General features: G+C 37.9%; 1 protein-coding gene across 5 annotated transcripts in view; it reads left to right on the top strand.

Moving 5' to 3' along the window:
* Window positions 1–12,089, top strand: part of Phm (Peptidylglycine-alpha-hydroxylating monooxygenase) — a 69,974-nt gene that overhangs the window by 52,087 nt on the left and 5,798 nt on the right. For 2 of the 5 annotated variants that reach the window (XM_067111586.1, XM_067111589.1), the window contains exons 4-8: window positions 1,193–1,325; window positions 1,784–1,832; window positions 2,512–2,657; window positions 3,681–3,820; window positions 4,421–4,470. In XM_067111586.1, coding sequence (XP_066967687.1) covers window positions 1,193–1,325; window positions 1,784–1,832; window positions 2,512–2,657; window positions 3,681–3,820; window positions 4,421–4,470 — 518 coding nt within the window. Of the gene's footprint in view, window positions 1–1,192; window positions 1,326–1,783; window positions 1,833–2,511; window positions 2,658–3,680; window positions 3,821–4,420; window positions 4,471–5,951; window positions 7,255–7,402; window positions 12,078–12,089 lie in introns of those variants that run through there. The other 3 variants (XM_067111587.1, XM_067111588.1, XM_067111585.1) reach the window with 3 other exon arrangements.

Genomic DNA, 12,089 nt, shown 5'->3' with positions numbered 1-12,089 from the left:
GGCTGAGGGCGGAGAGAAAAAGTGCGGACGGACAGACAAAGCCCTCACAATAGTTTTCATTTACAGAAATCTAATAAAAACTGACCTGTGGCTCGTGCTTAACCGAATAGTAGGGACAGGACAATGAAAACGCAGGATGACACTGTCAGCAAAGTATGGCCACTAATGTCGATTTTTCTGTGAAATGGTGGCCTAGGGAGTTTTTGCCAATGGATACAAAATATTTATCTTAGTTTGTTTTCGGCTCAGTGACATCAAAATATTTATTAGAATATCATGGAGCAGGGGCCAGGATCATGATAATGGTATTCATTTGGATTCTGACTTATACTAACAGCAACAAAAAAAATGATGTATTTACTGATATGTCGTTCGAAAATAACTGGAGGCTCATTTATGTTGAAAAACTTTAGAACGTCCTGTGTAGATATCACAAAAGATCTGAGCAATACATGACCACGACCGAATAAAGAAAAACTAAGAATTACAAGGACAATCCCATTAATCAAAGAAAATATTTATTTTATTAGCCCACAAAAATTATAGGAAATACTTTTATTTATATCATTTTTATGTTCGAGCTGTGGCCATCCACAGTCGACTAACTGCCAGGTACTTAATTCACTCCCTTTGGCAAGTTAAAAAAAAAAAAAGTTTCATGAGTACTAAAGTTATCAACCCGGCCTCGTCAGCGAGAGAACCGAGATCGATCCCAGAGGCGGGGATATCGCTATTGAGACCCTATTTACCTATTTACTGTTGGCCAAAGCACTGAAGTCCTTGATAGTTAGCCGACCGTGGTGGTTTGTAGACATGGTGTATTGTGGCACAGAGCTAGCAACCTAATCCCAAATGATCTTTAGAGACGAGAAGGTTTATATATATATATATATATATATATATATATATATATATATATATATATATATATATATATACATATATATATATATATATATATATATATATATATATATATATATATATATATATATATATATAATTTGTGTGTGTGTAAACGGTGTGTGGTATACATTTATATTATGCAGTGCTTAGCAGCTACGTTTAGTGAGATGAGAAGTCCAAAGATACGAAACCAAATTGCATAATTGTCTAGCTGCTAGAATTACTTCTTAAGGACAATCGCTGCTACCTTAAGCGTTCCTTTATTATGATCTTCATCTTTCCGCAGGTGATCTATGCTTGGGCCAAGGATGCTCCTAAGCTGGTCTTGCCAGAGGGCGTTGCCTTCAAAGTCGGTGGAAAAAGTTCCATCAAGTACCTTGTACTCCAAGTTCATTATGCATCTGTAGAGAAATTCAAAGGTTTGTTAACCAGTGGCTAATCGTCTTTTTTCTTTTTGATTGCCTGAGTTTTCATTTTTAAGATTAGTACATCTTGGTATTGAATCAGACCCATTCATATTTATTTGATTAATAATTGCAGATATACGTCAGTGGCTATATGATATGAGACATTTGCCACAATCCCACTGTAGGGAATGAGGAATAAGAGGATTTTTTTTTTTTTTTTGTGAAAAGTCTTTCAGACTTATCAGATTAACATTAGCAGATAAGACATGAATCGAATGATTAATAACAATAATAAAAAAACTAGAAGAGAGGGCTTCTCATGAAAAGATTCCTCTCCATTTTTGCACAGGCTCTTAAACAACATATCTTTACTGAGAGAAGAGCATGTTTTCAGAAACGGTTAAATGGGGTTCACTAACTGGTGACTGCTCTCATGTTTTTCATTACTTAACATGCACTTTGCTTTGCAGATGGGTCCACTGACGATTCTGGAGTTTTCCTTTACTACACGGAAACACCGTACGTACTAGATTATTATTTTCTTTTCTTTTATTACCTTCCAAGTTAGTGCAATAGGTAGCACTGGCCTCTATTGTCAGCTAATGGCACCTTGCAAGGAAAGGTTTCAGATTTCATAGAAAATTCATAAAAATCTCAGAGGGTACAGAAGTCAAGAATTCACTGTAACAATTGCAAAGCCAAGAGTTTCGGTGAATGTGTCCAGTAGACTTTGTACAGTAGAGCAGTTTTTAGTAAGTTTGTCAGAGGACAGATCCGTTGTTTTTGCAAAGGCATGATTTTCGTGGCGTTTCCCCATATATTTAGGAGTTCCTATTCAAAGCGTGGCCAAGATTACATAAGGTTTCCTTCATTAATGACCATATTTTGCGTCTGCGTGGAGTCTGACCAATTTTCATAAAGGAGCAACAAACTTGTTTTTTGGAAGTAAGGGGATTGGAGTGAATGCTTCATTTTCTTCCTCTCCATGCATGACAATGATTTTTCTCGTGTGAGGGAAAAATTGACTTTTGGAGCTAGGAGGAAACAAATGAAATAATTGAACATATTCATTAAAATAATAGTGTTCTAGAGCTATCATCGCACCATATCTAATGCCAGTTGCTGAATCAGAAACAGGCAACTAAGCCTAGAGTGATATTCCAGGAGGCCAAGCTAATCTTAGACCTACTACTTCCAGACAACCCAAAGCTGCAGGAGTCCTTCTCCTGGGCACTGGGGGGCGAATCAACCCGAAGAGCGTCGAGTACATGGAGACTGCCTGCACCTTAGATGAAGATAAAGTCATCCACCCATTTGCCTTCCGAACTCACACCCATGCCTTGGGTAAGTTGTACTTTCTGTTTATGGTTAATCAGTGTTGTGAAATAGATTATATTTGAAATGATAGTATAGGTTAGAATATATACTGTGTGAGGGCCACCGGTTGAAAGAAGGGCGGTATCAGCTCGTTGATGCAGAGACAATGGAGTTGCCCACACACTCGAGTAATACTAATAATAACAGCAACAAATGTATTAATATCTGTATTACAACATCATACATTACGATCAAGCTACATTATTCTTACAGCTTATCTGATGACAGCCATCTCAGAAATTAAGAACTTTCATCACTATTCAATGATTTTCCCAAGGACTTTCACCTTACCGTCCTCTAAAACAGTTTATCGTTGCCAGGCATACGATGCAAGTTGTGTCTCGTGAAGTAACTGTGAATCAATTCTAGGAATTGCATTTGCCTTAAGCATCAAAATAACATGCATGAAGATCTTAAAGCATGTAGTGAAAACTAATGTCTAATTTTCACTGAGACAAATCAACGCAAGAATTTTTAAAAGTATTTTGGATGTGAAAGTATTTCATGCACATTGGTGTTAGCAAGCTGGGTGCGTCATTGTGGAAAGAGAATGAAGAAGTTACACGTATCATATATCAGCATTGTCTCTGACCCATTCTTTTCACAAAGTCTTGTCTGGTTTATTGTTTTTGGTATTTGTAGAGTTTCAATGTGCTTGGTGTTTGCAGGAATATTTAATATAAAGTATGGTGGGCGGTTTTCTGTGAAGAGAGAGAAAAGATCTTTGCGTCTGATGCCTTTATGTTTTTAATAAAGACATTTCTTTTATGCTTAAATAAAGATTTGTCTGTTATTGTTTCTAATACCTTCAGATTCTAAATGTCTGATATTAGCAGGAAATTTTAGTCTTCAATATGATATGCATGCTCCTATAAAAAGAAAGTTATTGACTTGTGTGAGAGATCCACATTTTCTCTGACGCATACAGAATACAGGTCAGTTTGATGGTTTCTGATGCTTCTAGATCCTGAACGTTTTTGATATTTGCAGGGCGTGTTGTCTCAGGTTACAAAGTGACAAGGGATGGTATCACAGACAAATGGGAACTCATCGGCAAGAAGGATCCACAGCTCCCCCAGATGTTTTACCCAGTGGCGAACGACCTAACTTTGTCGAAAGGCGACACAGTGGTAAGGAGGCAACCACAGTGCGGTTTCTCTCTCTCTCTCTCTCTCTCTCTCTCTCTCTCTCTCTCTAATCCTTTTAAACGATCTTTAGTCTTGAGACTAAACGAGACAAACTGATTCCTTAGGTTACTGAAAATTCATAGAGAACCTTACAAGCTCTTATTTCTGTCTCCTTTGCCTCTTTGTATGCTTCTGAAAAGCTATGACAATAATATTTTCATATAACTCTCTCTCTCTCTCTCTCTCTCTCTCTCTCTCTCTCTCTCTCTCTCTCTCTCTCTCTCTCTCTCTCTCTCGCTTAATTTTAGGATAATGCAATGTTCATAACCAACGTACGTTGGCTGACGACTTAGACAGAACAACCAAACTTCAAATACACTTATGTGTGGTACTGAAAATATTCAAGTAAGGGTAGACTTTACAGGTAAAGAATATTTCCTGGCATTCTTACAAGAGGTAACTTTGTCATATTAACCCATCCTTGTTTTTTTATCTTCATAAATCTTATAAGAAGACTGAACTGACAGAAGCCTAGCTTTCATATGCGTGATCTACTTTAACTGTGTCTTTGGACAACAATATGTAAATTTCATTTGTTTTCAGGCTGCCAGATGCACAATGCAGAGCAATCGTGACCGCATCACCAGGATTGGGTGAGTTCAAAAGATTCATTTGTTATGCTCCTTCTTTTAATGCATCGAATGTATGTACTTGGAAAATATTTTAGATTACTTTCCTTTATTTGCTTTTGTGTTATATATTTTTATTAATGTTATAATATTTTATATTTATTTTGTTGATATACGTTTTATATCTATTATCTTTAATTCTGTGTTGAGTTTCTTGCAGTCCTTTGCTATTTCACATTTGCACGTAAATGGTAATAATTTGTATAAAAACGCAGCGCTTACCCACAGCTTCCTACACCCTTGCCAGAACTTCAATGATAATGTTTTATTTGAACCTATTTTTCATCTGTTCACCTGGCCTCCTTTGATTGCTTTTTGCATGTATTTTGTTGCTTTACTTTTTACATGGAGAGAGCGTGAAATATATTTTCATCAAGCTCCAAAAGAATTTTCTTAATTTCTATAATCTTGTCTTTTGGTTGGGAATTGAGGCAAGGACATAATGTATTTTCCATGTTTCGGTTTCTTTTGCTTATTTATAACGGTTGCTAGTCAATCCCTTGCACAGTTACTCTTTTTATATTCTGAGAGCTTCAAGGTGAGAGTATAAATGGGTTAGGAACACCACTGATAGTTTCCGCTGTCTCTGGCAAAGCTATCACAGTTAAAAGACAGGGAATTATTAAGCTTTTGCAGATAAAGCAAGCGTCCTCCACTCAGCCTCTTAACTATGTTGTTCTCCGCTTTTGGCTATGGCTCTACTGTGATAAATTCAAGAGGAAAGCTTCAAGTGTCCTAAAGAAACAGATACGATAATATTTCTTTGGCAGAAGACAGGTACTGCAGCAGTAAGCAGTATCTTGCACGTTACGTTCCAGTTCTCTAGGCATAAATGCAGTACGTAGTGAGCGATTTTGCTGTGAGTTTTTGGAGCGGCCAGTTCTATTAAATGGAAATAGAACAAACAATGTAAAATCATGAACCAGAAATTCCTCAAGTTTCTACGTAGTAATTACCCAATTATTTATTCATGAAGGGGGCAAGTGTTCTTCATGTAAAATATTCAACTTTAATGAGCGCACGTCATTATTGGATGATTGATGGCCTGTGCTAAGTACCAGTCAAGAACAAATACGTACTAAATTAATAATGTTACTGACCCTGTGTAAGTTACATTGAAGAATTTCTCGTCATTCCAAGATATAGACAACTGTTGTGCACTGTACAAACATCTTATCTCGGGTAGTCAAGCTAACCAGACTAATGGCAAATGTCCTACGCTATATCTCTCCACCTTTCCACTAACGAGAACGTTCATAACAAGACCCACTTTACTAACTCCTGACCAACACTTACTTCGGGTGTGGAAGCACCAACGCATGTGGTCGGGTTTTCTTGCTTGATTTCACTCGTCTTCCTCCCTCCAGCCTCACTCCACTCTTCTTCTGTTTATGAAACAATGAAATCATTCCTTAGCCCGCTTGTCAACAACTCGTCCTTTTTAGTGCCACCAACGAAGACGAGATGTGCAACTTCTACATGATGTACTGGACGCACAAGGAAACTCTCCGCAAGAAGTCTTGCTTCTCTCTCGGTCCTCCATTTTATTACTGGAACCGCGACGGTCTGACCAATGTTCCAGACAGCGATGCTTCGTCTCTCCCACTTGGCGCCTCCGCCAAGGAACAAGGCGTCGGTTCTCACCAGATGTAGACCGTTTCTAACAGAGATTAACCTTGTATTTATATTCTTGCGCTTCCATGGTAAATCTAGACTGAATGAACCGATGATAACATCTTCGACATGAAGTTTTTTTTTACGAGCTGAGTCATTTGGTTAATTTTTCAGAACTTCTCGAAAAGTCTAGTGATTTTGGTGGCCTATTGAAACACTGACGAGACACAAAGAAAACAATAGCAGGATTTTAAAAGGAAAGATGAATATTTTGTCATCAGTTAAAAACTGACAAAATAATCCCAGAAAAATATGATAAAAGCTGAAAATAAAAAGGCATATTAACAAATGCTCTTCTAGGGCACATCTGCTGGTTTCTGAAATAGTGCCGTAACGTCTCGCGTTTAAATGTTGATGGAGGTCAGATATATCAGCAAATGAGGTCGTCTGAGTGAAGTGAACTCTAGGTCATCACTGGGATCTAGAAAAACTGGCATACATCGATTGATGAAGTGCAAATGAAGCTGATGTTCGTAATGTCTTCATTTTCTGAAACAATTTTAGAAGTTATGCAGCAGCCATTTGCTGTAACCAGAGCAGAGATGCCCGAGATTTAAGTTATAGTCTGTTCGATTCCTTTTATTGAGAGCGTTACGTTTTGGTAATCATTCTTCCTGCATTGTGTGTTTTTTTTTTCTTACAGATAAGTTGCAAACTTAATTTATTGCTTAATTTAGTTCATGGGTTGACAGCTTCAGAGGAGCTGGATAGCTTCTGTTGCGGCTTTCTTACATTGTTCTGCTTTAGTTACTGAGAGAAGAACCACAGAAAAGCTTTCATCAAAACAGATACAGAGCACGATAGCTAGAAATTGTCACAAAGAGCTTTTCGACACAAAGACACATAATCTTCTTTTTTTGCTGTAATGGCTTCTAACTCAGGAGGTTGGGCATATGCCTTGTGATTAGATCTCCCTTCTACATAGACAAGAAAAAGTTTGACAGAACACCTGTCCAACATCCACTTGTCCTTTACCTGTCATCCCATTAGGATAGCGTACTTAGCTTTGTTTATTTTGTTATGTCCTTGTTATTCTATGTGGCTTTTATTTGTAAGTAAAAGTTAGAAATGCAACAGTAGTTTGTTTTCGTTTGAGCATCCTCTGAAGAGTACTTTGTGTTTTGTGCACTAAGGGTTTTTTTTTTTTTGCACTTAAAGGAGTCTTAAACAACAAAATACCCAATTATTTTATATTTCTTTTGCATCTATCGCGTTTCAAAAGGTGGACTTCAGACGATGAAATGTGCAACTTCTATATGATGTATTGGACCAATGCGAACTCCTCTGTGCTGGCAAGAAAAACGTGCTTCACCAGTGGCCCTCCTTCTTACAGATGGAGTATGGACACTAGACTCCAGAACCCCCCAGCTGAAGATTTTAATGGCACTTTGACAGAGGCATAAACCTAAAGGACACAAGCACAGGAACTGAACGTTTGCCAAGAGCATGGAAACAGTAATTAATATCTTCTGTTTATTCATTCATTGCATTTTACAAATGGTTCAAATGAAATTCCAGTGACTTTCGTGTAAAGAGCAACTTGTCAATTTGAAGCAGTGCTAGTTACGTAGTATATATTGCATCATACTCCGTTCTGTCTTACATAATATGAAATGGATTTTTAGCATTAAAAACAAAGACTTAACCTAAAGTTCTAAGCATATCATCCTACACTATACAACAGAGCAGTCTTGGACGTGTGCAGAATAAGAAGGCAAACTGTTTCAAGGACATACGAAAGTTATAAAAAATTTCTCTAATATTGACACGAATGGTGCTTTTATGATGTGATCTTAACCAGAATGAGAATCAGAGCTCAGTAAGCAATTGCAACACTTGCTGGGATTATAATGTCAGGAATTATCACACAACGGGACGAGCAAATGAAATAGGGAGAGAGAGAGAAAGAAAAAAAATTGTTTGAGGGATTTCTCGTCATTCCCAGGTATAGAAAACTCTTGTGCACTGTACAAACACCTTATCTTGGTTAGTCACCTTTCCAATAACGCTAACGTTCATAACAAGACCCACTTTACTAACTCCTGACCAACATTTACTACGGGTGTGGAAGCATCAACGCATGTGATCAGAGTTTCTTGCTTTATTTCACTCGTCTTCCTTCTACATGAGGTACTGGACGCACAAGGAAACTCTCCGCAAGAAGTCTTGCTTCTCCCTCGGTCCTCCATTTTATTACTGGAACCGCGACGGTCTGACCAATGTTCCAGACAGCGATGCTTCGTCTCTCCCACTTGGCGCCTCCGCCAAGGAACAAGGCGTCGGTTCTCACCAGATGTAGACCGTTCTAACAGAGATTAACCTCGTATTTATATTCTTGCGCTTCCATGGTAAATCTAGACTGAATGAACCGATGATAACATCTTCGACATGAAGTTTTTTTTTACGAGCTGAGTCATTTGGTTAATTTTTCAGAACTTCTCGAAAAGTCTAGTGGTTTTGGTGGCCTATTGAAACACTGACGAGACACAAAGAAAACAATAGCAGGATTTTAAAAGGAAAGATGAATATTTTGTCATCGGTTAAAAATTGAGAAAATAATACCAGAAAAATATGATAAAAGCTGAAAATAAAAAGGCATATTAACAAATGCTCTTCTAGGGCACATCTGCTGGTTATTGAAATAGTGCCGTAATGTCACACATCTAAATGTTGATGGAGGTCAGATATATCAGCAAATGAGGTCGTCTGAGTGAAGTGAACTTTAGGTCATCACTGGCAATTAGAAAAACTGGAATACATCGATTGATGAAGTGCAAATGAAGCTGATGTTCGTAATGTCTTCATTTTCTGAAACAATTTTAGAAGTTATGCAGCAGCCATTTGCTGTAACCAGAGCAGAGATGCCCGAGATTATAAGTTATAGTCTGTTCGATTCCTTTTATTGAGAGCGTTACGTTTTGGTAATCATTCTTCCTGCACTGTGTGTGTTTTTTCTTACAGATAAGTTGCAAACTTAATTTATTGCTTAATTTAGTTCATGGGTTGACAGCTTCAGAGGAGCTGGATAGCTTCTCTGTTGCGGCTTTCTTACATTGTTCTACTTTAGTTACTGAGAAAAGAACCACAGAAAAGCTTCCATCAAAGCGGATACAGAGCACGATAGCTAGAAATTGTCACCAAGAGCTTTTCGATACAAAGATACGTAATTTTCTTTTTCTACTCTAATTGCTTCTAACTCAGGAGGTTGGGCATATGCCTTGTGATTAGATCTCCCTTCTACATAGGCAAGAGAAAGTTTGACAGAATACCCGTCCAACATCCACTTGTCCTTTACCTGTCATCCCATTAGGATAGCGTACTTAGCTTTGTTTATTTTGTTATGTCCTTGTTATTCTATGTGGCTTTTATTTGTAAGTAAAAGTTTGAAAGGCAACAACAGTTTGTTATGTTTGCTCATCCTCTGAAGAGTACTTTGTGTGTTGTGCACTAGGGTTTTTTTTTTTCTTTTTGCACTTAAAGGTGTCTTCAACAACAAAATACCCAATTATTTTATATTTCTTTTGCATCTCCTTCGTTCCAAAAGGGCGACCTCAGACGACGAAATGTGCAACTTCTATATGATGTATTGGACCAATGCGAACTCCTCTGTGCTGGCCAGGAAAATGTGCTTCACCGCTGGCCCACCTTCTTATAGATGGAGTATGGACACTAGACTCCTGAACCCCCCAGCTGAAGATTTTAATGATACTTTGACAGAGGCATAAACCTAAAGGACACAAGCACAGGAACTGAACGTTTGTCAAGATCATGTGAAACAATAATTAATATCTTCTGTTTATTCAATCATTGTATTTTACAAGTGGTTCAAATGAAATTCCGGTGACTTTCGTGTAATGGGCAACTAGTCAATTTGAAGCAGTACTGGTTACGTTGCATATATTGCATCATACATCCTTTTGTCTTACATAATATGAAATAGATTTTTAGCATTAAAAGCAAAGAGTTAACCTAAAGTTCTAAGCATATTATCCTACACTGTGCAACAGAACAGTCTTGGACGTGTGCAAAATAAGAAGGCAAACTGTGTTATGGACATACGAAAGTTATAAAAAATTTCTCTTATATTGACACGAATGGTGCTTTCATGATGTGATCTTAACCAGAATGAGAATCAGAACTTAGTAAGCAATTGCAACACTTGCTGGGATTATAATGTCAGGAATTATCACACAACGGGACGAGCAAATGAGAGAGAGAGAGAGAGAGAGAGAGAGAGAGAGAGAGAGAGAGAGAGAGAGAAATTTGGATTTCTCGTCATTCCAAGATATAGAAAACTGTTGTGCACTGTACAAATATCTTATCTCGGGTAGTTAAGCTAACCAGACTAATGGCAAATGTCCTACGCTATATCTCTCCACCTTTCCACTAACGCTAACGTTCATAACAAGACCCACTTTACTAACTCCTGGCCAACACTTACTACGGGTGTGGAAGCATCAACGCATGTGGTCGGATTTTCTTGCTTGATTTCACTCGTCTTCCTCCCTCCAGCCTCACCTCACTCTTCTTCTGTTTATGAAACAATGAAATCATTCCTTAGCCCGCTTGTCAACAACTCGTCCTTTTTAGTGCCACCAACGAAGACGAGATGTGCAACTTCTACATGATGTACTGGACGCACAAGGAAACTCTCCGCAAGAAGTCTTGCTTCTCCCTCGGTCCTCCATTTTATTACTGGAACCGCGACGGTCTGACCAATGCTCCAGACAGCGATGCTTCGTCTCTCCCACTTGGCGCCTCCGCCAAGGAACAAGGCGTCGGTTCTCACCAGATGTAGACCGTTTCTAACAGACATTAACCTCGTATTTATATTCTTGCGCTTCCATGGTAAATCTAGACTGGATGAACCGATAATAACTTCTTCGACATGAAGTATTTTTTTACGAACTGAGTCATTTGGTTAATTTTTCAGAACTTCTCGAAAAGTCTAGTGATTTTGGTGGCCTATTGAAACACTGACGAGACAATGAAAACAATAGCTGGATTTTAAAAGGAATGATGAATATTTTGTCATCAGTTAAAAACTGACAAAATAATACCAGAAAAATATGATAAAAGCTGAAACTAAAAAGGCATATTAACAAATGCTCTTTTAGGGCACATCTGCTGGTTATTGAAATAATGCCGTAACGTCACGCGTCTAAATTTTGATGGAGGTCAGATATATCAGCAAATGAGGTCGTCTGAGTGAAGTGAACTTTAGGTCATCACTGGCAATTAGAAAAACTGGAATACATCGATTGATGAAGTGCAAATGAAACTGATGTTCGTAATGTCTTCATTTTCTGAAACAATTTTAGAAGTCATGCAGCTGCCATTTGCTGTAACCAGAGCAGAGATGCCCGAGATTATAAGTTATAGTCTGTTCGATTCCTTTTATTGAGAGCGTTACGTTTTGGTAATCATTCTTCCTGCACTTTGTGTTTTTTTTTCTTACAGATAAGTTGCAAACTTAATTTATAGCATAATTTAGTTCATGGGTTGACAGCTTCAGAGGAGCTGGATAGCTTCTCTAATACGACTTTCTTACATTGTTCTACTTTAGTTATTGAGAGAGGAACCACAGAAAAGCTTTCATCAACGAAGATACAGAGCACGATAGTTAAAGATTATCACAAAGAGCTTTTCGATACAAAGATACGTAATTTTCCTTTTCTACTCTAATTGCTTCTAACTCAGGAGGTTGGGCATATGCCTTGTGGTTAGATTTCTCTTCTACATAGGCAAAAGACAGTTTGACAGCATACCCGTCCAACATCCACTTGTCGTTTACCTGTCATCCCATTAGGATAGCGTACTTAGCTTTGTTTATTTTGTTATGTCCTTGTTATTTATTCTATGTGGCTTTTATTTGTAAGTAAAGGTTAGAAATGCAACAGTAGTTTGTT

This window comes from Macrobrachium rosenbergii, chromosome 11 (genome assembly GCF_040412425.1).
Source record: "Macrobrachium rosenbergii isolate ZJJX-2024 chromosome 11, ASM4041242v1, whole genome shotgun sequence".
Taxonomy (NCBI): domain Eukaryota; kingdom Metazoa; phylum Arthropoda; class Malacostraca; order Decapoda; family Palaemonidae; genus Macrobrachium; species Macrobrachium rosenbergii.
The sequence above is the reverse complement of the archived record's forward strand: the minus strand, read 5'-3'. Positions and strand labels throughout refer to the sequence as shown.